Raw genomic sequence first — 26,787 nt, forward strand, 5'->3', positions numbered from 1 at the left:
GGAAGTAGCGGCCGCCGCCATTGTGCGGCGCTGGTCCACTCAAAGGGTGCTGGCTGCAGCCGGCGCTTTGAGCTCTCGTCTTAGTTTCTCGTTCTCCTGTCCTGGGAGCCCGGCGGGTCCGGGCCTCCCATCTGTGCCGGTGCGGGCGCCGGCATGTGGCTGTGGGAGGAACAGGGGGGCCTCATGGGCCCCTTCTCCTTCCTGCTGCTGGTGCTGCTGCTGCTAACGCGCAGTCCCTTCAATGCCTGCCTCTTCACTGGCAGCCTCTACCTCCTGTTGCGCCTCTTCAGCTTTGAGCCAGTGCCCTCCCGCAGGGCTATGCAGGTGCTCAAGCCCCGGGACCGCGTTTCCGCTATCGCCCACCGCGGAGGCAGCCACGACGCTCCCGAGAACACGCTGGCGGCCATTCGGCAGGTGAGTCCCCCACGCCTCCCTCCCCTGCGCCCCTCCTGGGAGCTTGGACTTTTTGCCTGCCTTTCCGAAGGTTCCCCAGCCTCTTCATGATGGTCTTACCATTCCCCATTCGTCCACAAAGAATACATTCAAGTGGCCATCAATCCTTCTGAATGCCGGAAAATCTCCGGACTTCCAAGTATTTATGGAACACTGCAAATACCTGTGTATTTGCTATATGCCAGGTACTGAGGATGGTCATGAACAAGACAGAAGGGGTCCCTGCTTTCACAGAGCTTGGCGTTGGAGTAGGGGAGACAGGCCTTAAACAAGTAAGTACGTAAATGAGGTACTTTTAAGAGAGCAATGAGTGCAATGAAGAAGTAGGCTAGCGCAATAAGGAATGACTAGATGGAGAAGTCAGGCTACTGTAGACAGAAATCCTGTTGGAAAGTGACCTTTGAACTGAAACTGTAATTATGAAGAGCCACCCATGAATCTGGGGGAAAAGTGCTCCAGGAAATGGAAACAGCAAGTGCAAAGGTACTGAGGTGGGAATGATGTTAGGATCCTTGGGAACAGAATAGTATATGGCCTAACTTCAAGGGGCTAAACAGAGGCTGGTGTGTGAATGAAGCAGGAAATCTGGCCTGGTTAAGGAGAGTCTTGGTCAGTGGTTAGCTTATATATTCTAAGTGGATCACTTTCACAGGGGCTGTCTTTATTTGTCCTCCCAAGTATCCAGGTCTTCTCCTTATCAGGATCCCCATGGTCAGACAACCCTGGCAGCAGATCGCCTGATGATTTCTGCCTTTCCTTTTCTCTTGGCAGTCTCCAGACTTCATCATAATGATAACTTGCTTAGTAAGAGAGCTTTGCAGTTGTCTAGGCACTGTTGCATCTGTGAAATTATATCTGATCCTCTCATTTCTCTGAAACATTTTAACATTGAGTCAGGAAAACTGGCTCAAACACACACAACTCTTTCTCGAATTCAGCCTTTGATTCTGTTAGCTCAGCTTCTCTATACACCGGTGCCAAGTGAAATCTCAGAGACAGAGTTTTGGGTGAAGTAGAAAGAGAAAGGGAGCCATAGTGGGCTAATGCCCTCAAAACCATGTGTCCCCACTTTGGGAAGATAGTGAGAAGTTTTATAGTAATTGTTCAAAGAGGGCATGATCAGCTCGTGGACATTCTTCTGATGGGTTGGTGGTGAGGTAAGTGGGAGTCAACATCTTCAACCTTCAGGTCCAACTGGTCTGGGGTCTACATGCTTCTGGGCAGCGTACTGTCATTAATCATAAATGCTCCCACCTGGAGGGGGTTTCAGTACCTGTAAATAGCTCAAAGATATTGCTGTGTTTATCTGTTGATAGGGAAACAGGACCTTGCCCCAAGACTTCTCTTGACTGTTTCCCCCTGGTCTCACATCCACTCCCTTCCCTGATTAACAACTGCTTGAATCTGCCCTTTGGAACTCGGGGAAGGTCACGGAGGCAGACTGAAAGCTGTTTCCTGGAATACAAGAAGTGGGGGGACTCAGATAAGTCTTTGTGCCCACGAGCTCCACAGGGCCCTGCGTGGTATCACCTTCTGATTCCAAGCCCCAGTGCTCTTTGTTGTAGATTAGAATATCCATGTTCCAGGATGTTGAATTTGGACTGACCTTTCTTTGTCCAGCTAGGGGACAGACAGTTTTGTGTGGTGAGCGAGTTGCTTAAGTGCTCTGTGTCCCAGTCAGAGTCACGGGTAGGATGTAGCAAGCATAGCATACCTTGCCTAACTCTGATCCTAGCTCTGACCTTAGTTTCCTCATTTGTCAAGTGGGAATGATGTTAATATCCGCCTAATCAGTTGTGATTCAGTAAAGTAGTCGACATAAAGTGCTCGGCCCAAGATAAGATTCCACAAATGTTAGCTCTTTGGACCAAGAATCTAAAGACAGAGTAAAGGTAAAAAGTTTTAAGTCTGAAGAAGGAAGAGGGTCAGAAGGCAGTTTTAATTTGGTGAAGGGCATCTGTTTATAAACCAAGTTAGGTCTCTTATGCTTCTTTCCCTTTAGTTCTTTGTGACAGAAGGGAGACAGAGCAGCTCTTTTAGCATTCTGCTTAAAAATAAGTCTAAAAACATAAAGAACAAACTAAAACAATTAAAAAAAACAAAAATAATTAAAAAGAAATAACAGATTTTGGGGCACAGTGGGAGAAGGAGAAGGTGGATGATTTGAGAAAATAGCATTGAAACATATACATTGCCATATGTGAAATAGAAGGCCAGTGGGAGGTTGATGTATGATGCAGGGAACCCAAAGCCAGAGCTCTAACAACCTGTAAGGATGAGGTGGGGAGTGAGGTGGGAGAGGCGTTCAGCAGGGAGGGGACACGTGTGTACCTGTGGCCAGTTCATGGTAATGTATGGCAAAAACCATCACAATATTGTAAAGTAATTATTCTCCAATTGAAATAAATTTCAAAAATAAGTCTAAAGATGGTGAAGGATGTATTTCTCATTCTAAACAAACTGAAAGGTTGGATGAAGTAACATAACTACACAGGAGATAAAATTGTCATGAAAAGGAATAATTACTATAGAAAAAAAAATAATCGTTAACAGGCTTTCATTTCAACTTACCTTTATGTAAATTGCCTTAAAGCATGTTGTTGTTCAGTCGCCAAGTCATAGCTGACTCTTCACAACCCCATGGACTACAGCACACCAGGCTTCCCTGTCCCTCACCATCTCCCGGAGTTTGCCCAAGTTCATGTCCATGCCTTAAAGTATAACTCAGTGTTAGTTGAGCACAGAAGGTATTCATAAATATTTACCAATGGATGTCATGGTTTGGCCAGTAACATGTCAACTAAATATAAACCATATTAAATGTGGAAATATGTGTATGCAAAATACACATACATGGATAGGGTGTCATATCCTGTTGTGTTGCAAGGGAATTACAGCTAAATTCCATTCATACCTTATGTGTTTAAGTTGAACATGTCTTTATGTAATTATAATTAAATAACATTGTTCCAAGCTGATTCCTGGTTTAAGAGGCAATGAGATGTCACGTAGCTTGAGGTCATTGTCAGTGAACTGTTTAGCCGCGATAGAATTTAGCTGCTGAAGACAGCTACTACAGACTGCAGAAGACATCCCTCTTGACTTCAAAAGAAGTATGTAGTTTATTCCCTTCAGGATTGTTTTTTGTCCTGTTCTTCCTCCCTGTGCTTGTTTGCAGCTCATAATTTATATTAAACATTCCAATATGTAAAAATTCAGGGAAGACATTTTGACAGTGGTAGAATTTCTGGTAGGTTATAGAATAGCTAGAGAAGGAGAAACTTGAGAGAGGTGAAATGAATGCATTCCAGAAAGATTCACAATTACAACCAGTGACTGAAGCATGAAATTAAACCTGCAGTTCAGTCTCCACAGAGGGACCAGAGTGAAGCTTTAAAAGTATAATTCAAATTAAATCCTGCCAGTTTTGAAAACCCTCCAGTTGTCTTTCTATTGCACTTAGGTAAAATCAAAACAACTTTGTATTTCGGACCTTTCTGGTTAAACTACCTTGGGTGTTTATTAATGATGCTTTTAGCTTCATGCAATAGAAAGTCTAACTTCAAATATTTCAAACAATAAGCGGACTTTATTCCATAAGAGGTACGTCTGGGAGAGAGAACTTCTAGGATGGTTTATTCAGCTGTGCAGTTTGTGATTGTGGAGGACTCAGTTTCTAGCTCTGTCTGCTCTGCCACCTGTAGCATATTTGTACTATATTGATAGCCCTCATTGTATTGATAGTTGCCAGGTGACCATTGCAACCCCAGGCCTCATATTCTTATGGATCACCATCTGACCTCAAGAAAAGACTGCACTCCCTCTTGCATAAGTCTTTCCAGAAGTCAGTCACTCTCTGTCAGTCTTTCTGTCTCCCACACGCGCGCACACACACCCGAGGAGGGATTGGTAATAGCAGGGAAGAAGAAGAGGAACAGATCCCTGTAGGCAGTCGGTACTTTGTGGCTCCTTTCTACCTTGTGGCGTTTGTATCATACTCGCCATTTCTTTTACTTAGAAAACTTTTCCTGGATCTTTGTATTGTTGACTTTTATCACTAAAGTCTCAGCTCAGATGTCATATTCTTTTTTTTCTTAATTTATCTATTTTTAATTGAAGGATAATTGCTTTACAATATTGTGTGAGTTTCTGCCATACATCAACATGAATCAACCATAGGTATACACATGTCCCCTCCCTCTTGAACATCCCTCCCACCTCCCATCCCATCCCACCCCTCTAGGTTGTCACAGAGCCCTGGTTGGAGTTCCAGAGTCATACAGCAAATTCCCATTGGCTATCGATTTTACATATGGTAGTGTATATATTTCCATGCTACTCTCTCCATTCATCCCACCCTCTTCCTTTCCCCAACTACCCAGAGTGTCCATAAGTCTCTTCTCTGTGTCTGCATCTCCATTGCTGCCCTGCAAATAGGTTCATCTGTACCATTTTTCTAGTTTCCACATATATATATATTAATATATGATATTTGCTTTTCTCTTTCTGACTTGGTTTGAGGTGGGAACCCTCAACTGGAATACCAACCCCCATCGAGAATAACAACTTTCTGCCTTCTGCCTGTTATCTTGCTTAAACAGCTTTTGCTCACCCCTCAACACCTCTGCTTCTGTAATCTTGCTTGCTCATTGCTTGCCTGGGGCGGGGCCCAGGTTGGGGTGGGCGTGGGGGGAGGCTGAGCTGCTTGAGAGGGAAAGTCCTAAAGACAACTTTCTGCCTTCTGCCTGTTATCTTGCTTAAACAGCTTTTGCTCACCACTCACCACCTCTACTTCTGTAATCTTGCTTGCCCATTGCTTCTGCCTGGGGTGGAGCCCAGGGTTGGGGGGAACAGGGGAGCAGGCGGGGGTGGGGGAGTTTAGAGGTGACTGCTGAGCCCGCACTGGTGCTGAATAAACCCTGTTCTTCATCTCCAAGTGCCACTTGTCTCTTTCCCCCACCACAGTTTCTGTAACAGCTTCATTTTGTATAACAGGCTCTAGGTTCATCCACCTCATTAGCACTGACTCACATCATTTCTTTTCTGGCTTAGCAGTAGTCCGTTGTATATATCTACCACAGCTTCTTTATCCGTTCATCTGTCAGTGGACATCTAGGTTGCTTCTGTGTCCTAGTACTCCTAGTAAATAGTACTGCAGTGAAGTTTGGGGTACATGTATTTTTTTCAGTTATGGTTTTCTCAGGGAATAGGCCCAGTAGTGGGATAATTGGGTCATATAGTAGTTTTATTCCTAGTTTTTTAAGGAATCTCCATGCTGTCTTCCATTTTGGCTGTAATCAGTTTACATTTCCCACCAGTAGTGCAAGAGAGTTCCCTTATCTCCACACCCTCTCCAGCATTTATTGTTTGTAGATTTTTTTGATGATGGCCATTCTGACCTTGGAAGGTGATGTCTCATTGTAGTTTTGATTTGCATTTCTCTAATAGTGAGTGATGTTCAGCATCTTTTCTTGTGTTTAATTGCCAGCAGTTCGTCTTCTCTGGAGAAATGTCTGTTTAGGGCCTTTGCCCGTTTTTGATTGGGTTGTTTTTCTGGTATTGAGTTGCATGAGCTGCTTGTCTGTTTTGGAAATTAATCCTTTGTCAGTTGTTTCATTTGCTGTTATTTTTTCTCATTCTGAGGAGTCTTTTCACCTTGTTTATAGTTTCCTTTGCTGTGTAAAAGCTTTTAAGTTTCACTAGGTCCCACCTGTTTATTTCTGTTTTTATTTCCATTACTATAGAAGGTGGATCATAGAAGATCCTGCTGTTATTTATGTCATAGAATGTTTTGCCTGTGAGTTTTATAGTCTCTGATCGTACATTTAGGTCTTTAATCCATTTTGATTTATCTAGTTTCATTCTTTTGCATGTAGCTGTCTAGTTTTCCCAGTACCACTTATTGAAGAGACTGTCTTTGCCCCATTGTATGTTCTCGCCTCCTTTGTCAAAGATAAGATGCCTATAGGTGTGTGGGTTTATCTCTGGGCTTTCTGTCTTGTTCTCAGATACCATATTCTTAAACAGGCCTTCCCTGATTGTCTTGTCTAGTGACTCCTGCCTGCCTTAACTCTCACATTACCCTCCATTTTCTTTTTCAAACTTTTATCACTACCATAGGACATGTAACATGTTGATAATCTCTTTCTCCCCACTAAAATGTAAGATCCGTGTTCCTTTTTTTCATTGCTCACCAATCTCACTACCTAGAACAGTGCCTGATACGTAGTAGGCACTCGATAAATATTGACATTTGTTGGAAGAATTGTGGTATACAAGTAGCCCATCAGAAAAGATAATCAACAGAGTCAGCCATCAGAAAAATGCAAATCAAAACCACAGTGAAATACTACTTCACACACCCTTTGTTGTCGTTCAGTCGCCAAGTCATGTCCAACTCTTTGTGGCCCCATAGACTGCAGCATACCAGGCTTCTCTGTCCCTCACCATCTGGAGATGGCCATTGAATCGGTGATGCCATCCAACCATCTCATCCCCTGTTGCCCTCTCTTCCTTCTGCCATCAGTCTTTGCCAGCATCAGGGTCTTTTTCAGTGAGTCAGCTGTTGGTGTCAGATGACCAAAATACTGGAGTTTCAGCTTCAGTATCTCCTTCCAGTGAGTATTCAGGGTTGATTTCCTTTAAGATCAACTGGTTTGATCTCCTTGCTGTCCAAGGGACTCTCAAGTGTCTTCTCCAGCACCACAGTTCGAAAGCATCTTCGGTGCTCTGCCTTCTTTATGACCCAGCTCTCGCATCCATACGTGACTCCTGGAAAGACCATAGCCTTGACTATACGGACCTTTGTTGGCAAAGTGATGCCTTTGCTTTTTATTAACACACTGTCTGGGTCTGTCATAGCTTTCTTGCCAAGAAGCAATCGTCTTCTAACTTCCTGTCTACAGTCACCATCCGCAGTGATTTTAGAGCTCAAGAAGAGGAAATTTGTCGCTGCTTCCACCTTTTCCCCTTCTATTTGTCATGAAGTGATGGGACCTGATGCCATGATCTTAGTTTTTTTAATACTGAGTTTTAAGCCAGACTTTTCACTCTCCCCTTTCACTTTCATCAAGAGGCTCTTTAGTTCCTCTTCGCTTTCTGCCATTAGAGTGGTGTCATCTGCATATCCAAGGTTATTGATATTTCTCCCAGCAATCTTGATTCCAGCTTGTGCTTCTTCTAGCCCAGCATTTCTCATGATTTAACTTATATACTCTGCATATAAGTTAAATAAGTTATATGTTATTTAAACTTATTTATAAATAAGTTAAATAAGTTATTTATAAATAACTTATAAATAAGTTAAATAAGTTATTTATAAATAACTTACTTATAAATAAGTTAAATAAGTTATATATTATTTAAATAAGTTAAATAATAAGGCTGTACAATATACAGCCTTGATGTACTCCTTTCCCTATTTGGAACCAGTTTGTTGTTCCATGTCCAGTTCTAACTGTTGCTTCCTGACCTGCATACAGAATTCTCAGGGGGCAGGTAAGGTGGTCTGGTATTCCCGTCTCTTCAAGAATTTTCCAGTTTGCTGTGATCCACACAGTCAAAGGCTTGAGTGTAGTCAGTGAAGCAAGAGTAGATGTTTTTTTGGAACTCCCTTGCTTTTTCAGTGACCCAGCGGATGTCAGCAACTTGATTTCTGGTTCCTCTGCGTTTTCTAAATCCGGTGTGTATCTGGAAGTTCTCTGTCCACATACTGCTGAAGCCTAGCTTGAAAGATTTTAAGCATAATCTTGCTAGCATGTGAAATGAGTGCAATTGTAGGGTAATTTGAACATTCTTTGGCTTTGCCTTTCTTTGGAATTGGATTGAAAACTGACCTTTTCCTGTCCTGTGGCCACTACTGGGTTTTCCAAATTTGCTAACATATTGAGTGCAGCACTTTAATAGCATCATCTTTTAGGATTATTTATTTATTTATTTGCTTTGCAAACTTCTAATTTGTAGTAGCAGAATTATGTATTCATAGAAGCCAATATTACAAAACAGCCCTCCTGGCTTAACCTTCCCCACCCCGCCTTGCTGTGAACCACAACTTGAAAACCAGAGGCGGCTTCACCTCCTAGGTCCTTCCAGCTCTAACTTTCTACAGTATAGTCTTCCCCTTCAGAAGTTATCGTGGACCGTTCAAAACAAGTAAACCGAAGGCAGTGAGTGAGTGAGTGACGTTGCTCAGTCGTGTCCGATTCTTTGTGACCCCATGGACTGTAGCCTACCACACTCCTCTGTCCATGGGATTTTCCAGGCAAGAGTACTGGAGTGGGTTGCCATTTCCTTCTCCAGCAGATCTTCCAAACCCAGGGATTGAACCCGGGTCTTCCACATTGTAAGCAGACGCTTTACTATCTGAGCTACCAGGTATCATCTAAAAAGAGTCAGTTCAGACACCATTGTTTCAAGAAGGCAAATGGAAAATCAGCAGCAGGTCCCACTGGAATCTTTCAGTGACCAAGAGTTTCATTTCTAGTAAAAAATTATAGAAACAGTAGGTGTTCTCAGAGGACCTGTGGTTTGGTTCTGGACCTCCCCATGGAACCAATTGGTGTCCCTGAGGGTGAGGAGGGCAGAGGACTCTGCTCAGAGCCTCTGTGAGCTCACCCACAAGTTTCTGATCTCCAGTTCCAGCTGTTTGGCCTGGACCTTGTCCTGTGTCAGCAGCTTCCAGAGCCTTTGGATCTCATCTTAAAGCCAATAGAATATCTGCAGCAGCCCGTTCTCTGTCTCTGGTGGGGGGCATTCGAAGATGTCAAAGCCATCTGTGAGCCAGGTTTTCTTCTCCAGTGTGTGTTCTGCCGCCCACCTTGGCACCTTCTCCTCTAGCAGGGAGAAGGGCCTCCGGCCATCCTCTGCAACCAGCCTTTCTGTCTGGTTGAAGAGGCGAGGTGGGGGCCATGGGGACAGAGAGGGGTCTCTCTGAGGGCAGAGGCTGTGGGCTCATCAGCTCTGCACCAGGCCTAAGGGACATCAGGACGGATTCTATTCATCCCGCTGAGCCACTCCTGGGCTGTCAGAGAGGGCTGGGCACTGGCCGTAGGCGGGTAGATGTCCTCTTGGTAGGATTCTGACTGCCTGCATACAATCATGGATCCGGGCTCGATGAGGCTTTTGGTTGTGATCAGCTTGTAGAAACGGAAGATCTCACAGGAGGACACGTCGAGACCTCTCTTTGGCACAACCCCGACCCCCTTCTGTGGGTTATGGAGTGGTATTCCATTGGGTAGTTCAGGTGAGGTTTGTTGGCACTGATCTCATAGTAGCGGATGTTTCTCTCTCCCTTACCCACCACCTAGAGCATGTTGGTGTCCGCGTCATAGAAGGGAAACAGCGCGGCCGAGGAGCCGTCGAGGTCCTCTTCTGTGACAGGCACAGAGAGGTCGTCCTGGTCCCATCGGGCCATCTGCCAGTTATTCCCTCGGGATGTGCCTGTGGACAGCAGCTTCTTCAGGTTCCCCAGAAACAGCACTTTGTTGGCCCGGTGCCCTTTATAGTTGGCTTCCTGGAGGATGGCCCCTGCTCGGGGGTCCTGAACCCGAATCTTGCTGTCTTTATAGGCAGTGGCCAGCAGGCTGCCATTAGTGTTGAAGGACATGGAGAGGATCACGTCTTGGTGACAGTTACTTGTCTTCATGGGGCTCATGATTACAGACTTCTTTGAATCCAGGTTCCAGACCATCATCTTGTAGTCGTAGCCAGAGCTGAAGAGGATGTTGGCAGCCATGGGGTGCCACTCCACCAGGCCCTCTCTGCAGGCGTGGCCCACCAGCTCCTTCCTGAAGGCTGTGAGGTTCTTGGTCAGCAGCCATTTGGAGATGCCCCAGATTTTAGTCGTGGCATCTTCAGAACAGGAGGTGATCTCAAAATCATTGAAAGGGTTCCATCTGACATCTAAGACATTCCCTCTGTGCCCGCAGACCTTCAGGTAGTCAGGGTCCAACTTTCCTGTCCGGTGCAAGGGGATGACGAGGAAGGCACCCCCACCAGTACACTCAGTCACGACTGCAATGAAATTGGGGTTCACAGCACAGAAATGATTGTCTGGGACGCTGTGGGTGATGGGCACAGAGTCGTAGCAGTTCTTGTTGGCTGGTTTGCCAAAGATGTGGCGGAACTTGGAGCTCCGGTACTGGGGGTGCTGTGACATCTTAAAGTCGCTCCAGTGCCTCACAGCTGCCACTCCCATCTTTTAGGATTTTAAATAGCTCTGCTGGAATCCCATCACCTCCACTAGCTTTATTGGCAGCAGTGCTTCCTCAGGCCCGCTTGACTTCATGCTCCAGGATGTGTGGCTCTGGGTGAGTGACCACACCATCGTGGTTATCTGGGTCATTACGATCTTTTTTGTACAGTTCTTCTTTGTATTCTTTCCATTTCTTCTTGGTCTCATCTGCTTCTGTTAGGTCTTGACTGTTTCTGTCCTTTATTGTGCCCATCTTTGGATGAAATACTCCTTGGATTTTTCCAGTTTTCTTGAAGAAATCTCTGGTGTTTCCCCTTCTGTTGTTTTCCTGTCTTTCTTTGCATCGTTCATGGAAGAATGCCTTCTTGTGTCTCCTTGCTATTCTCTGGAACTCTGAATTTAGTTGGGTGTACCTTTCCCTGTCATACCCACTAGGACAGGTATAAGCAAAAAGACAAGAAGTATTGACAAGATTATGGAGAAGTTGGAACCTTCATACACTGATGATGGGAAACTAGTCTGGCAGTTCCTCAGAAAGTTAAGTATAGAATTACCATATGAAGCAGCGGTCCCACTCCTAGGTATATATTCAAAAGAGTTGAAAACATGCACCGTGTAAAAATGTGCATCATACAAGAATGTTCACACACACAAAAAATGTTCACAGCATTATTCATAATAGCAAAAAAATGGAAACAACAGAAATGTCCATCAGCTGATGAAAGGGTGAATAAAATGTGCTGTATCCACACAATGGAATATTGTTTCACAGGGAAAAGGAATGAAGTCCTCATACACTTATAACATTAATGAACCTTGAAAACAGTATGCTAAGTATAAGAACCTAGTCACAGAATATTGCATATTTTAGAATTCTATATTTAGAAAATGTCTAGAGTAGGCAAAGCCACAGAGAGAGAAGTAGATTAGTAGTTGCCAGGGACTGGGAGGGTTGGAGAGGGAAGTAGGGACTGACTGCTAATGGGTATGGTTTATTTTTTAGCAGGGGTGATGAGGAAGTTTGGAAATTCATTGTGGTGATGGTGGCACAATTGCAAATATGCTTTTAAAAATTGAATTGTATACTTTAAATGGATTAATTTTATGGTATGTGAATAGTATCTCAAAAGCCATATGAATATTGATGACTGGAACTTCCTTGGCAGTCCAGTGGTTAAGACTTCAGGCTTCCAACACAGGACGTTGGGGAACTAAGATCCCACAAGCTGCACAGCATGGTCAATAAATAGATACAATGACTTTATTAAAGCAGATACTTTAAAGTCAGTTTTGTCGAAGTATAATTTATATACAATTAAAGGTGTATTTCAGTATACACTTCTATGACTTCTGATAAACATATAGCTGGGCAGGCACCACTTCGTTTCATTTCCATCACCCTAGAATGTCCATATGTGTTCTCTTTGGAGTCAGCCTCTACTCCTGCCTCTGCCCTAAGGCAATCATTGATCTGATTTCTGTTACTATACTGTGCTATACTATTCTATTATTAATTGTTATTGCTAAAATACAAGAATTTGTATTATATGGTTATTTATCAGTTACTATACTACACTGTACTAGTCTCTCACCGTTGTTATTTTTTGTGTGGTAGCCAAATAAAAATGCCCGTAATGAATAAAAGTATAATTGAACCTAATTACTAGCCTCAAAGAATGAGGTTAACATTTGTGTTACAGTGAGAGAGATGCACTGTGAATACTGGAAATGTGTTCTTGTTTTATGTTATAAAATATGTAACCAGTGTTGATTTACCAGTGCATAATAAATATCTTTAACTTAGAAAAGGTACACTTTTATAAAAAGATGTACCTTTAATTAGTGTACACTTCGTGGGGAAACAGTGGAAACAATGTCAGACTTTATTTTTTGGGGCTCCAAAATCACTGCAGATGGTGACTGCAGCCATGAAATTAAAAGACGCTTACTCCTTGGAAGGAAAGTTATGACCAACCTAGATAGCATATTGAAAAGCAGAGACATTACTTTGCTAACAAAGGTCCGTCTAGTCAAGGCTATGGTTTTTCCAGTGGTCATGTGTGGATGTGAGAGTTGGACTGTGAAGAAAGCTGAGCGCAGAATTTTGAACTGTGGTGTTGGAGAAGACTCTTGAGAGTCCCTTGGACTGCAAGGAGATCCAACCAGTCCATTCTGAAGGAGATCAGCCCTGGGATTTCTTTGGAAGGAATGATGCTAAAGCGAAACTCCAGTACTTTGGCCACCTGATGCGAAGAGCTGACTCATTGGAAAAGACTCTGATGCTGGGAGGGATTGGGGGCAGGAGGAAAAGGGGATGACAGAGGATGAGATGTCTGGATGGCATCACTGACTTAATTGGCGTGAGTTTGAGTGAACTCCGGGAGTTGGTGATGGACAGGGAGGCCTGGTGTGCTGTGATTCTTGGGGTCGCAGAGTCAGACACGACTGAGCAACTGAACTGAACTGAACTGAAGCATTACATCTTAAATAATGATTTTTTCGCTGAGGCATAAGTGTTTTTCTAGTCATAATAGCTTTTATTGAGTGCTGTCTCTGAGCCAGGCACCAAGCTTGGTTATTTACATGCATTATTTCTAAATTCTCAGAACAACTCTTAAGATCCTTAGAAAAGCATCATCATGAAAATGATGAAACAGGCCAGAGTAATGTAAGTAATTAGATGACATAGCCAGTTAGTGTTGGGATTGGAATTTTTAGAGTGGGAAAACTTAGTAATATATGTGAAAATCAACCTTTGAAGCCTAAAAAAAATAACAGTTATTTATCTTTCTAAGTGAGGTTAAGAAAGGATTTAAGTAAAATAGACAAATCTCCACCTATAAAGGACATAATAAATTTGACTGTATTACAACTATAGTCATTAAAAAGAACATCATAACCATAGCTAATATTTATTGAACGTCTACTATGCACTACTGCAGCGCCATATATTTTTATTTATACTTAAGTGTGTAGTAAATATATAAAGACCTATAAGGGATTGATATGGAAATAATGCACATCCACTTGGCAGTTACCTTTTGAGAAAAAGAGGGTAGAAATTTAGCTGTGAAAGTGAAGTCGCTCAGTCGTGTCCGACTCTTTGTGACCCCATGGACTGTAGCTACCAGGCTCCTCTGTCCATGGGATTTTCCAGGCGAGAGTACTTGAGTGGGTTGCCTAGTTGTATCTGTAGTGTGATAGTAAGGTCATGTGGTTAAGAGTGTAGCCTCGGGACTTTGCTGGTAGTCCAGTGGTTAAGATTCCATGCTCCCAATTCAAGGGGCTCAGGTTCAATCCTTGGTCAGGAAACTAGATCCCACATGCCTCACAGCTAAGAGTTAACATTGCCACAGTGAAGATGAAGATTCCATGTGCCACACCTAAGACCTGGTGGAGTCAAATAAGTAAATAAATATTTTTTCAAAAGAAAGAAAGTGCAGCCTCTACCACATCCTTGTTTGTGTAACCCAGAGCAAGTTTCTTAATATCTGTCAGTTTTCCTCATCTGAAAATGAGTCTATTAATCAGTTCAGTTGCTCAGTCGTGTCTGACTCTTTGCGACCCCACGGATTGCAGCACGCCAGGCTTCCTTGTCCATTAGCAATTCCCAGAGCTTGCACAAACTCATGTCCACCAAGTGATGGTCTCCAGCCATCTCATCCTCTGTCGTCCCCTTCTACTCCTGCGTTCAGTCTTTCCCAGCATCAGGGTCTTTTCCAGTTAGTCAGTTCTTTGCATCAGGTGGCTAAGGTATTGAAGTTTCAGCTTCAGCATCAATCCTTCCAGTGAATATTCAGGGTTGATTTCCTTTAGGATTGACTGGTTGGATCTCCTTGCAGTCCGAGGGACTCTCAAGAGTCTTCTCCAACACCACAGTTCAAAAGCATCACTTCTTCAGCACTTAGCTTTCTTTATGGTCCAACTCTCATATCCATACATGACTACTGGAAAAACCATAGCTTTGACTATACGGACCTTTGTCAGCATAGTAATGTCTCTGCTTTTTAATATGCTGTCTAGGTTTGTCATAGCTTTTCTTGCAAGGAGCAAGCATCTTTTAATTTCATGGCTGCAGTCACCATCTGCAGTGATTTTGAAGCCCAAGAAAGTAAAGTCTGTCACTGTTTCCATTGTTTCCCCATCTTTGCCATGAAGTGATGGGACCGGATGCCATGATCTTAGTTTCTTGAATGTTGAGTTTTACGCCAGCTTTTTCACTCTCCTCTTTCACTTTCATCAAGAGGTTCTTTAGTTCCTCTTCAGTTAACGCCATAAGGGTGTCATCCGCATATCTGAGGTTACTGATGCTTCCCCCGGCGGTCTTGATTCCTGTTTGTGCTTCATCCAGTCCAGCACTGCGCATGATGTACTCTGTGTATAAGTTAAATAACCTGTTAATAGTACCTCCTAGAGGGTCGTGATGAGCAAATGAGTTACTACATTTAAAGCAGTTAGAATAGTGACGAAAAATAATACGTATTATTGTTTTAGGGCAGAAGAGGTTGAAGCAAATATGGCAAAATGTTAATATCCATTAAGTCTTTTTGCCTAATTAAAAAAAGTTATTTCATGTTTTTGCATAGTTACAAAAATTTATTTTAACTTTAAGGTCTTCATCATACTGAACATTTCATATCTTCATTGTCTCAAAGAAGCCAAGGAAGCAAATGTTGGACAGTGCGTTTCAGAGGAGCGTGGCCCCTCAAACTTTATGTTCATGTTCTATTTTTAGATAAATCCTTCTGTGCCTTATTGGGCTCACCAACTTGTTGGCCAACAGCCAGTGCTGCTCACATTAACAAATGTAGTGTCTCCTAGAAGCAGGCTAGGTGTTTCTGCTCTAGAGGATGGACCAAGAAAAAAGCAGTAGCCAACTAATCAACAAACAGAGGAATCATCAGAGAGTCTATACCAGAGAGTGTGGGTAAACAGTGAAATTTGACTAAATATTTGTAATTGTAAGCCATTAATGGCCCATATAGTTAAAGCAAGCAGAGAAAACAAATTCCAGAACTCTCCCCATTTGCCAGTCTGAGTATGAGAAAAGTGGGGAAGTCAAAGTTTTTATGGATTACTTACATTGACATTTTTAACGTGTGCTGTGCCGTACTAAGTCATTAAGTCGTGTCCGACTCTGTGTGACCCATGGACTGTAGCCCGCCAGGCTCCTCTGTCCTTGAGAGCCTTCGGGTAGAATACCGGAGTGGGTTGCCATACCCTCCTACAGGGGATCTTCCTGACCCAGACTGGTCTTTAAGTCTCCTGCCTTGACAGCCGGGTTCTTTACCACTAGCACCACCTAACCTTACTTGTATTGAAGTAAGGTTAACATCCATGAAAAAAACAGGTTGGGTTGCTATTTGGTATAGGAAGGGACTAGAATCAGTAAAAGAAACAGTCTGCTCAGCCAGCCCTGACGGTCATCTTGAGTGCTTAGATTGCAAAATGACACCTGTGGCCACTTGACAGTAAAATCATCGGTGTTTTTGTTAAGGCAGCTAAGAATGGAGCAGCAGGCGTGGAACTGGACCTTGAGTTTACTGCTGACGGGATTCCTGTCTTAATGCACGATAGCACAGTAGATAGGACGACTGACGGCACCGGTCGATTGTGTGATTTGACATTTGAACAAATTAGGAAGCTTAATCCTGCAGCAAATCACAGATTAAGGTAAGTGGTGTACTGTCGCCTAAACATATCTTTCAGCTTGTGTTGGAGATCACATAAAGACACTGGCACCTTCTGATTCTGCTCCAGGAAGCGTTGTTTTGTTATGTTTTGTTTTCTACTATATACAGGTTTCCCAAGTAACAAGCACGTGCCAGGAACAACAGAAATAAGATGTTATTCATCTTTTCCCACTGAGGCCAGATTTGATTCAGAATTGTTCTCAAGACAATACTCTAACATGGCAATTACTTTGTACTGTCATAAATTTATATATGTGTGTGTGTATGTATGTATATCAGAGCTAGTTCTGTAAGATGTTCCAGAAGAAAAGGGTTCTATGATTAAATAAGATCAAATACTTTAGATGTTTCCCTTAGGGATACATCTGTCAGTGTATCCCTGTCAGTCAATTCTTACCTTTAATTTAGTGTTTCTCAAACGTATATGACCACAGAACCCTTGCCCATCCCACCATTAACAGCTATATAAAAACCTTGGAATTGGTATACTGGATAATATACTTTGTAATGTGACTATTTAAATCCCTCTCCTCTTGTCTTTGTAATACTGAAAAATGTGTTCTTACTGTAATTCATGTTATATCAGTTCTCTGGTCAATTTATTTGACCCAGTGATTAAGTTATAGTCCTCCCCACAAGATGGCTTGGACTTTGTTTTCCTTGGAACTGAAAGAAAAAGTCAGCCAAAGGAAGTCATACTTTAGAAAGGAGATTGATAACATTTGAAAGTTCTGAGTCAGGGCTGCTGAAATTGCTGTCTACTAGTACAGTTACTTGATTGCTCTGCCAAAGGGGAGGGAAAGGCTGGTTTCCATATTACAGTGATGTAGCTATTAAGATGTGGAGAAGGCAGTGGCAACCCACTCCAGTACTCTTGCCTGGAAAATCCCATGGACAGAGGAGCCTGGTGGGCTGCAGTCCATGGGGTCGCTAAGAGTCGGACACGACTGAGCAACTTCACTTTCACTTCTCCCTTTCATGCATTGGAGAAGGAAATGGCAACCCACTCTAGTGTTCTTGCCTGGAAAATCCCAGGGACAGGGGAGCCTGGTGGGCTGCCGTCTCTGGGGTGGCACAGAGTCGGACATGACTGAAGCAACTTAGCAGCAGCAGCAGCAGCTATTAAAGATGTAAAGTTCAAAGTCAACACTTATAGCAAAAATGCTTAGATAAGTTATCTTTATCTTTTTTAAAACCAAGATCTTAACGCTGGAATAATGTGGTTGAATTAGCATACGTTAAATCATGTAGACTGAAATTTCATTATGTGAGAAAAGCTGGTTTCTTGTGTGTCAGGCACTTAATTTCCTTTTCTTTTAAGAATTATGTATTAGAAAATTATTTTTTAAAGTTGCACTTAAATGTACAACAATACAGTTAACAGATGTATATGTATTGCTAGGAATTTCTCCTGCATAAGACTCTATTGGGGAAGTCACAATCTTAACATTAAGTCTGAGTTCTCCAAAGATGGCATATACTCTGACCTTTAAAGTTACTAATTACAAATCCAGTGAATGCCTGAGAAGTGAATGATTTTTATTGTTGCTGATCTTTGGCCTAGCATATCTTTAATTTGGTTTAAGATATCGTAAATTGTCCTTGGACTTTGGGGTGGTTAGAGAAAGGAAGTTGGTGAAAACACTCTTCCTTTGGTTGGGAGACATTTGTCAGATGTCTGTTTCATTTAATTTTTATCTTTTCTTTTTTCCTACATTGTACTATTCCTTTACCCTCTCTTGTAGGAATGATTTCCCTAATGAAAAGATCCCTACCCTAAGAGAAGCCGTTGCAGAGTGCCTAAACCATAACCTCACAATCTTCTTTGATGTCAAGGGCCATGCATATAAGGTACAGTTTATTCCATAGGCTTCTCTTTTGAAAATACCTCTTTATTTGCTAGTCTGTTTGAAAATTAATTGTATATTTTCTTATTTATATTTTCTTCTTAAATTATTTTTACAAATTCTATTTGCGTAATGCAAGTTTACAAAGCAAAAATCCACATCTTCAAGGAAGCAGTAAAGTATGGAATCTTTTAACTTTTTAAACTTTGATGCAACTGTTTAATTCCTCATACTCAACAACTAGCATGAATTGGAAGAGTCAGGTTTCTCTTACTTGGATAAAACATTCACCAAAGATATTAAATAAATAGTAAAGAGGCAAGAAGGCAATGGCACCCCACTCCAGTACTCTTGCCTGGAAAATACCATGGATGGAGGAGCCTGGTAGGCTGCAGTCCATGGGGTCGCTGAGGGTCGGACACGACTGAGCGACTTCACTTGCACTTTTCACTTTCATGTATTAGAGAAGGAAATGGCAACCCACTCCAGTGTTCTTGCCTGGAGAATCCCAGGGACGGGGGAGCCTGGTGGGCTGCCGTCTACGGGGTCGCACAGAGTCAGACACGACTGAAGCAACTTAGCAGTAACCTCATAAAAAGAATTTCAGAAGTTGAACACGAGACCAGTTGGATCTGGCTAATAAGAGTCTTAGATAGAGAGCTGTGGACTGAATTTAAAGAAAGCTCCTGTATTTAAAGCTTCTGATAGCTAAAAGGATATTTATCTTCTTTTGTATGATTTCTGTCCCTTATGTATAGTTTTTTTTTTTTTTTAATTGGCTGTACTCGGTCTTCGTTACTGCGTACAGGCTTTCTCTAGTTGCAGCAAGCAGGGGCTACTCTTCATTGCGGTACTCGGACTTCTCATTGCAGTGGCTTCTCTCGCTGCAGAGCACAGGTTCTAGGTGCACAGGCTTAGTTGCTCAGTAGCCTGTGGGATCTTCTTGGGCCAGGGAAGATGGTGGACTATGTCCCCTGCATTGACAGGCGGTCTTAACCTCTGGACCACCAGGGAAGTCCCCCTTACATATAGTTTTTTATTCTGTGACTTGAATAGTTGTACTTATTTACTATAATTTTTTTAAATATGATATTACATTTCAAATGAGATTTGCATAACTTTTAGAACATATACTTTTATACATAAAAACACATTATTGCAGTGGAAATCAGTGGGAAAATATGGTTCATATTATGTTTGTTCTCTTAACTTTTCAAGGACAAATACATTTTTCTGCATTTATTCTGGGGTATTTTCCCCCAGTGATGATTATGATCAGTTACGACCAACTAGGGGCTTCCCAGGTGGCTCAGTGGTAAAGAATCCACCTGCGAAAGCAGGAGACACAGGTTTGATCACTGGGTCAGGAAGATCCCCTGGAGAAGGAAATGGCAACCTACTCCATTATCCTTGCCTGTAAAATCCTGGAGAGTTCTAATGATACCAACTTTTATTAAAAATAAAAAATGTTGAAAACAATTTTTGTTTAAAATTGAAAATAATTGTTAAAACCTGAAATATGAACTTCTAACTTAAGTACAATAAACTCCCATTTTTGAAGAAAGAGGAGAAGGGTGCTCTGGCTAATTTATTATTTTGGTAAACTGATGGTTCTCTATATCTAGGTTTTTCAGTCAGTCTGCATCCGAATCACCAGGAATACATATTGAAAATACAAATTCCTAGGCCATCCCACTCAGAGATTAAATCCTAAAAATGGCTCAGGTTGTGGGCTCAAGGAACATGTATTATTTTTAATGGGCACCTTAGGTTTTATTGATGATATGGCCCACGTTTGGAAACCCTGATAGGCCCTACGTTTCACCCACAGTGTACTGACATTCTTGCTTATTTTCTTAGACTAAGATGAGGGAGGAGAAGAAATTTTGTCTTTTAATCCAGGTATTGCCATTTGAGCTTTCTGGCTGGGTGTTCATAGATGGTTTGGGCAGCTTTGGATAGAACATAGTGATCTGATTCACCAAGACGGGAATATAAAGCAACAGGTGTCAGCAGCCAGTTGGAGATGCAGTGCAGGAGTGAGATCACGGGCGATGGAGATATGACTAAACTGTCGCTTCCTACAGTGTAATGTTAACCTTGATCGGGTTCAGTTTCCTGGTGGGCAAAGAGGGAACAACATAAGAAATGACCATGTTAAGGTCATTATGAGAATTAGATAAAGAATCTAGATGAAACATCACACACAGTGTGTGTTGGTTGAAAATGACCTCAACTCTCTAGCACTTTGTGGTATTAGTGAGGGGAAGCATGACATCAATAATTTCTTTCTTATTTTTTTATTGCATTTCATTGCTTATATTTGGTTATAGGTTAAATGTGATTTTCCAAAACTTAGGGGTATTTCAACAATTACGATGTAACAACATTACAGTCCACTTAACATCTGGACACCTCTGTTGTTAGCTGCTACGGTTGTTCCATGGCCAGATCTCTTAATTCAATAAAGGTTACACAATGCCAGTATTTTACTTGTGTCATTTCTTGTCATTTAGTAGCTGGACTGCTACAAAAAGAAACTTCTGCTCATCCTGGGAAGAGTTGGAAGACTTCCAGCTCTCCCCAGTTTCTCCCTGTCCCATTGCTTCTCCCTCCATGCTGGTGATGGGTGACATTTCCTCTCAGACGTTTCCTCTCTCTGTGGACTGAGAAAATCTATCCTTTCTAGTTCCCAGATTGGTTGACTCCTGCTTCAGCCAGGAAAAGCAGAGAGTGATAGAGTTGTAGGAATAAAAGGACCTTTCCTAGTGGCTAAACTGGGATATAAGGAAAAGACTTTTAAATTTTTGTTTGCAGCCTCCACTGGCCTGTAGTCTGCCATAGTTTTCCAAAGTATGACAGAAGGAGGTGAGCCTCTCAATAAAATAGTAAAGCAGCAGTACCCCAGCTGCTTACTTATCTGCTGGTATGAGTTTAAAATGCATCCTAGTGGATAATGCAACCTACCAATACTCCTTTGAACATCCCCATATATTAGTAAACTTCTGATGTAGTTAATAGAGTTGTACTTAATACAGTAGCTACTGGCTGGGACTACATTGTAATAGATTTTAAATACATGAATCTGTCTGTTTTACAGGCTACTGATGCTCTAAAAAAAGTATATATGGAATTTCCTAAACTATACAATAATAGTATCGTCTGCTCTTTCTTGCCAGAAGTTATCTATAAGGTAAAATTCTGGGTTTTTGTTGTATGTAATATTTTGTTAGTTGGTGGTGATAATAGCAGTGGACTAAATAAGTATAAGATAGATGCCTATTAAAGTGAACTGAATCAATTAAAGAAACCCCTCTTTTAAAGTAACAAAAATTTGGGAAGGGGAGGGTACTTGGACCCCATTTTAAGGTACCTTGATTCCTTTTTAGCTCCTCCTTTTATGTTTATATGGAGAAGGAAATGGCAACCCACTCCAGTATTCATGCCTGGAAAATCCCATGGACCGAGGAGCCTGGTGGGCTACAATCCATGGGGTCGAAAAGAGTCGGTCGCGACTGAGCGACTTCTGTGTGTGTGTGTGTGTGTGTTTATGTTTATAAGGGCTTCCCTGGTGGCTCAGAGGTTAAAGTGTCTACCTGCAATGTGGGAGACCTGGGTTCGATCCTTGGGTCGGGAAGATCCCCTGGAGAAGGGAATGGCAGCCCACTCCAGTACTCTTGCCTGGAGAATCCCATGGATGGAGGAGCCTGGTGGGCTACAGTCCATGAGGTCGCAAAGAGTCAGACACGACTGAGTGACTTCACTTTCACTTTATGTTTATAACTCATTCAGATTACTTTGATAAGCATTCTCAGAACAGAAAGAATTATATATCTCTGCATCTTACTAAGTAACAGCAGAATAGACCTTTTTAAAAAATAAGTCAATTACTTAGACAATTTAAAAGATGCCTTAATTTGAAATACGTAGATGGTAGAGCGAGCCCTCCTTTAATAATAATCCTTGTTTCATCCATAATCCCGTTTATCCCCAGTGTTATTTGGAAGCAGATTCCAGACATTTCATCCATAAAAATTGTATTAAATATCTTTAAAAAACATAATCACAATATCATTATCCCATCTAAAACCATTAACAGGAAGTACTTAAGATCATCAGATATCCAATGTATAAATTTTCATTTGTCTCACAAATATCATAGTTTTTTATTTTGTTTTGTTTTTTTACAAATTATTAATTTGAATCAGGACCCAAATAAGAACTTCATGTTAGAATTTAAATCTTAAAACCTGTAAATTTTATCCCCCCGCCCCCATGATATATTTGTTGCAGAAACCAGACTGTTTTGTAGAGTTTATTTACCAAAGTCTGAATTTTGCTAATTATGCCATGATACAATTGAACACATTGTCTCCTCTGTATATTTCCTTTAAGTTGGTAGTGATGGCTATAAATCAGATTAGGTTTAATTATTCTTGGCAAGGTAATTTCTTAAGTGAGGGTCTTTTTCCATCAGGAGGTACATAATGTCTTACTGACTTGTGTTGTCAGCAGCTGCTGTTGATGCCAGTGGCCAGTTCTGGCAATTTACTAGCAGTTGTAAAATATCAGTATTTTAAGTCTGTCATATATTCTTCATGTATAGCTAGATTAGGGGCTTCCCTGTTAGCTCAGCTGGTAAAGAATCTGCCTGCAATGCAGGAGACCCCCGTTCGATTCCTGTGTCGGGAAGATACCCTGGAGAATGGATAGACTATCCACTCCAGTATTCATGGGCTTCCCTGGTGGCGCCTGCAATGTGGAAGACCTGGGTTCAATCCCTGGATTGTGAAGATCCCCTGGAGGAGGGCATGGCAGCCCACTTCAGTATTCTTGCCTGGAGAATCCCCATGGACAGAGGAGCCTGGCAGGCTACATACAGTCCACAGGGTCGTAAAGAGTCAGACACGGCTGAGCAACTAAGCACATTAGCTAGGTAGAATTCTTCTGTAGAAAGGCACTCTCATCTATGATTTGGCTACTCAGTAGCAAATAAATGCTTAATTTTGCCCTTTGTTCACCAGTTTCCAAAACAAAGAGTTGGTTCCTCAACAATGGCCAACATAGCATATATTTAAAATTTTACAGTAAGGGTGGCACCTACTGAGATATAGTGTCATTGAGATGAATAGTGTAATGGGGCTTTCAGACATTTGAATCGGCGTTTCCCAAACTTCCTTAACCACAGACCTTTAAAATGTGTGATACGTTTTCCAGAGCAGCATAGAGCACAGACTAAAGAATTCTACTGCATCCCATTGCTCTGTCTTCATCCCTTTCCCCACTGCTCTCTTTTCTCTTCTCTCAGCCAGTTTCCCCAACCCCACACCTTTTTTTAGCCATTTTCTCTAAAAAGGATCAAAAACTAACCAGCCCATCTTGACATGGTCATGGTTTCATCCTAATTGCATTCTGATTATCTCTAGCCATAATTTAAATCCATATCCAATTAAAAGTTACTCTTTGTGACGTTGTTAAAATTTGACCCTGAAATTGTAATGTTCTCATTTTAAAGATAGGATTGCAGTTCTTTTAGGATTGTGGAGGAAGTGTTCTTGTCTATATTGTATATTTACGTCTTTACATCTCACACATTATTTTCTCAAAGGATGTATGATAGAGTATTTAGTAGACATGGGGGCAGCATACCACCCGTGACCTCCTCGTTCAGAATGAGTACATTGGCTAAATCTAAAGAGCAAATGAGAGGTATTAGAGTTAAGATGTGATTATGGCTTTCTTTCCCCAAATTTCTTTTCAGATGAGACAAACAGATCAGAATGTAGTAACGGCTTTAATTCATAGACCCTGGAGCCTTAGCCACACAGGAGATGGGAAACCACGCTTTGAATCTTTCTGGAAACAGTCCATGTTTGTGGCCTTGGACATTTTGCTCGATTGGAGTATGCATAATATCTTGTGGTACCTGTGTGGAGTTTCAGCTTTCCTCGCACAAAAGGACTTTATATCCCCGTAAGTTGGAAGATTTTATCCTCTCCTGACACATTTCCTGAGTGTTCTTGGAGGATTAACAGTGGACACCTGCATTGGTTCCCACCCACAGAGCAAGCCATGCCTTTATTAATTTGGAATGCCATTAGCTGCTTAGGTGGAAAGAGTTCAGGCCTATTTCACTGTCTCCAAAAGATACTGATCAATTATTCTTGTTTTTTAGTGCATTTTAAAGAAGTAGTGTCAAACTATGACAACAGAAACAGAGAAATTGTATTTCCTTGTGATTGGCTCCCTTTAAAAACCAACACAGGATCCAGGGAAGACGTCTTGTGGGTGCCTGCCTCATCTCCTAGCTTTCCTACAGGCTCCACTTCATTGCTTCTGAGAAACTTTCCATTCCCTAAACTGTTAGCATTCTCTGAATCTGTTTTGGCAATTTTATGGCTGTGTATTTCAGGTGGTTATAGTTTTTAAGTTTTATATTATTTCAGGCATGCATGCATTCAGTTCAGTAGATATTTGGTGTATGCCTATGGTATTACAAGGTCCTGTATTAAGAAGCTGATGATGGCTGTGGTGAAAAAAAGGAAGCCATGGCCTGCCCTCATGGAGTTTATAGTCAAGAGGAAAAGAGAGATGCTAATCAAAAAGCGACCCAATAAATATTAAATTACAGCTAAGATAAATGCTATATAGGAGAAACGAGTACATGTATACTGTTCAATTTCTCCTAGTAAAGGAGTCAGGGAAAACATCCCCACGGAAGTAACAGCTAAACAACTAAGCTAAGATCTGAAGGGAATTGAGGAGGGTAGGGGTCGAGATCCAAGTCGGAGGAAAACACATGCCAAAGTGTTGTGACAGGAAAGAGCCTGTTGTTTGCAAGGAATTGCATGAAAAATCAGTTCACACACACAAAAGAAACAGGGAATGTGGCATAAGATGAGGCCAAAGAAACAGGTGGGGCTAGGCCACTGCTTACAGCCTCTAGTAGGGGCACGTGGCCGCAAGGAATTGTTTTTAGGAGGTGGCTGAAGTGTTTAAAGCTGCGGCAGTGTTGGGGAGGCGCTCATGCTGGGCTTGGAACAGTCTGGCTGCAGTGCAGAGGCCGGTTAAGAGGCTCCTGGGTGCTGTTAGTCCTCCGTGAACATCATACTTAGAGACCATTAGAGATTTCTGAGACAGTTGGCATTATTCTAATGGTTGATTTTTCCTCTTTCTCCAGGGACTATGTGAAGAAGTGGTCAGCTAAAGGCATTCAGGTTGTTGCTTGGACTGTTAATACTTTTGATGAAAAAAGTTACTACGAATCTCATCTTGGTTCCAGCTATATCACTGACAGCATGTTGGAAGACTGCACACCTGAATTCTAGACTTCCCCCGCAGGGAGGAAACACAGTTACAGAAACTGTCTGTGGGCCTCACGCAGGGATATCAACAAGCCCAAGCCCTTGAGGGATCGGGTGGCTCACATAAGCAATAGTCGTAACTGGGTTTTCACCTGAACCAAAGCAAAACCCAGTGTAGCCACCGTGCTCCATGGAATGCCTGAGTTCAAAAGTGATGCTCTTCAAAGTCTGGGTCTGCAAAAGGCACAACACTCCTGCCCTGACTTAGAGGAGGCACACTTCAAGACCCAGTGAAGATAAGCACAGATTGTATTGTGCAATTTGGGGGTGCAGATGCAAATGCATGGGAAATGCATGATCACTCGGAGTAGACATTTTAAAACTTGACACACTTATGTAATTTGCTTATTTAAGATGTTTGTATCTAGCTGCATTATCAATGTACTGTAGACATCAAACTTGTGACCATACTAATAAAATCATTAAAAGGAGCACTAAGGGAAAACCGTGTACCAAGCATCATATCCTGACCTGGAAAATTTAGGGGAGCTGCTATTGTCAGTTCAGTGACCAGGGCTGCTGATGAGACATTGTTGTTCAGTTGCTGAGTCTTCTCAGACTCTTGCAACCCTATGACTCCTCTGTCCGTGGGATGCTCCAGGCAAGAATCCTGGAGTGGGTTGCCATTTCCTTCTCTAGGGAATCTTCCAAACCCAGGAATCAAACCCAGGTCTCCTGCATTGCAGGTAGATTCTTTACTGCCTGAGCTACAAGGGAAGCCAAATGATAGGGAAGAAAATGAAAATGGTAGGGAAGTCTTGACACCAGTCTGAGGGATTGTTGATGGTATCTAGAAATAAGAGCTTCAAACCACGAGGGGGCAGAGTTGTACCCTTTCAAGCTACTCTACAACAGCTGTTCAGACAGAACTTGAAGAAACTTCAGGAACATCTAGGCTTAGCCTCATTTTACAGATGAGAAAAGTAAAATCTGTGGAAGGGAAGGGTCCCAGAAATGACAGCTGGTGATGTAGAGCCTGATCTCATGATAAAATTTCTTGCTTATTATTTGTGAGTAATTTTAGTGGTTTAATGTGCATTATTTTAATTAGCCTTCACAAAAATCTTAAGAGAGATTAACCTCTTTTTACTGATAAGGAAATTGAGGCACTACGAAGTTAAAAAACTGAGGCACTTACCCAGATCTCACATTCCTTGGTGTAACTGCTATTCAAATCCAGGTCAGTCAGTTCAGAGAACCAGTCACTTTGTCTACCTTTATAACATAGAGCTCCCCGG

General features: G+C 42.0%; 1 protein-coding gene and 1 pseudogene across 5 annotated transcripts; one reads left to right on the forward strand and one right to left on the reverse strand.

Annotated features, from left to right (window-relative positions):
• On the forward strand, window positions 1–25,980 carry GDE1 (glycerophosphodiester phosphodiesterase 1). Of its 5 annotated transcripts, XM_070362448.1 has the most exons (7): window positions 4–414; window positions 639–725; window positions 16,143–16,318; window positions 18,084–18,189; window positions 21,286–21,378; window positions 23,947–24,158; window positions 25,366–25,980. In XM_070362448.1, the coding sequence occupies exons 1-7, from the start codon at window positions 154–156 to the stop codon at window positions 25,511–25,513; spliced, it is 1,083 nt and encodes a 360-aa protein (XP_070218549.1). In that variant the 5' UTR covers window positions 4–153; the 3' UTR covers window positions 25,514–25,980. The 5 variants fall into 5 exon arrangements, with proteins under 5 accessions (XP_070218550.1, XP_070218549.1, XP_070218551.1 ...); XM_070362449.1 differs by lacking the exon at window positions 21,286–21,378 and having other exon boundaries at window positions 1–414; XM_005894421.3 differs by lacking the exon at window positions 639–725 and having other exon boundaries at window positions 7–414.
• On the reverse strand, window positions 9,046–11,039 carry LOC102277586 (coronin-2A pseudogene; annotated as a pseudogene).
• Window positions 25,981–26,787: the final 807 nt, after the last annotated feature.

Source organism: Bos mutus, chromosome 25 (genome assembly GCF_027580195.1).
Source record: "Bos mutus isolate GX-2022 chromosome 25, NWIPB_WYAK_1.1, whole genome shotgun sequence".
NCBI lineage: Eukaryota > Metazoa > Chordata > Mammalia > Artiodactyla > Bovidae > Bos > Bos mutus.